Here is a 1,312-nt window from a genome sequence, read left to right on the forward strand (position 1 = left end):
ATATCACAGATGCCGAGAATCATCAAAGAAAAATTTAGTACAGCTGAATGCTAGAACTTGCACATTTGGGTTAATGTGCAATTTCATACTGATCAGACAAGTGTGAAGCATCACACAGCAAGGAAGACTGAGAAAAATGTTATATTATAAGAGGATGGTATACATAATTAAAGCAAAGACAAACAAAACCCTAGTAGTTACATATATATCTTCAAATTATGCCCAAATATCTTAAAACTGATTAACAAACAATTTCTTGGCTACTTGCTACTTCTTATACTTAACAGAAAGGATATCTGGTGTGTAATTTTATGTACTTAGAGAAAGAAATATTTCTTAAATATGTCCCCTCTTTCAAATCTTAACTGTCCTTTTCCCATTTAGCACCCTGGGTGACTAGAACTTAGCAGATAGTATGCAAATATCCCAAATGCTTAAATGGTAAATGACCAACATTAAATCAAATTAATCACTTCACCTCAGTAAACAACATTCATTACTTTTTGCACAATGCACCATTAAACTTATGAAGGCACAAAATTGACATCTTCCTTACGAACTATCTTTCTCCCACGTGAGCTTGTCCCTGCCATAAGGAGTATACTTGTGGGAATGGCACCAGCAGCCTCCGAGCTAATATTCAGACCCTGAAGCCGACTATCTAGAATAAGTTTTTGAGACACATTAACAGTCTTCTTAACCCTTGCATCTGGCTTCCTTCCTGGCCTGATTATCTTTTTCCTTCTTACTTGGGAAGTCTGTGTCACAGAAGCAGTCTTGGCTTCCAGAGCAGCAAACAAGCTCTCTCCTGAATGATGAGGAGAGGAAGGGGCAGAAAGTGGGCTCCCATCATCCAGGTCCAAGTCCAGACTCGACTCCTGTGTAATAAGGGATTAATCATTTTGATAATATGACCATTGATTATTTGGCATGGGTTAGCAGGAGTTATCATGATGTTATGACTTCATTGGTAACTGCCTGTTTTTTTGTTATGATAATTACTGCCAACCTCTCCCCAGTAACTTGATTACTTGCTGAGTTCCTCCCCTACCCCTCTACCCTTATTGTATTCGAAGTCAACAGACTACTCACAAAAAGGAAACCTTACATCCTTCCCTACAGCCACAATAATGCATGTCAATATTTATATTTTCAAGGTGAGATACATGGCATGAATATCTTGTATATTAAAATTAAAATAAATGAATTCTGGAATTATGTAACATACCTAATTGGAAAACAAAATTGCTTCATATAATGAATGTAAACCTTAAATGAACATAATTGTAAGACATGCATTGGAGTTTATGGG

At 36.6% G+C, this 1,312-nt stretch overlaps 1 protein-coding gene across 2 annotated transcripts in view; it reads right to left on the reverse strand.

Moving 5' to 3' along the window:
* Nucleotides 1-6: 6 nt before the first annotated feature.
* The window catches only part of LOC119585624, a 5,588-nt gene continuing 4,282 nt past the window's right edge, over nucleotides 7-1,312 (reverse strand). For both annotated transcript variants that reach the window (XM_037934294.1, XM_037934293.1), the window contains exon 9: nucleotides 7-878. In XM_037934294.1, coding sequence (XP_037790222.1) covers nucleotides 525-878 — 354 coding nt within the window. In that variant the 3' untranslated portion in view covers nucleotides 7-524. The remainder of the gene's footprint in view (nucleotides 879-1,312) is intronic.

This window comes from Penaeus monodon, chromosome 20 (genome assembly GCF_015228065.2).
Source record: "Penaeus monodon isolate SGIC_2016 chromosome 20, NSTDA_Pmon_1, whole genome shotgun sequence".
Taxonomy (NCBI): Eukaryota; Metazoa; Arthropoda; class Malacostraca; order Decapoda; family Penaeidae; genus Penaeus; species Penaeus monodon.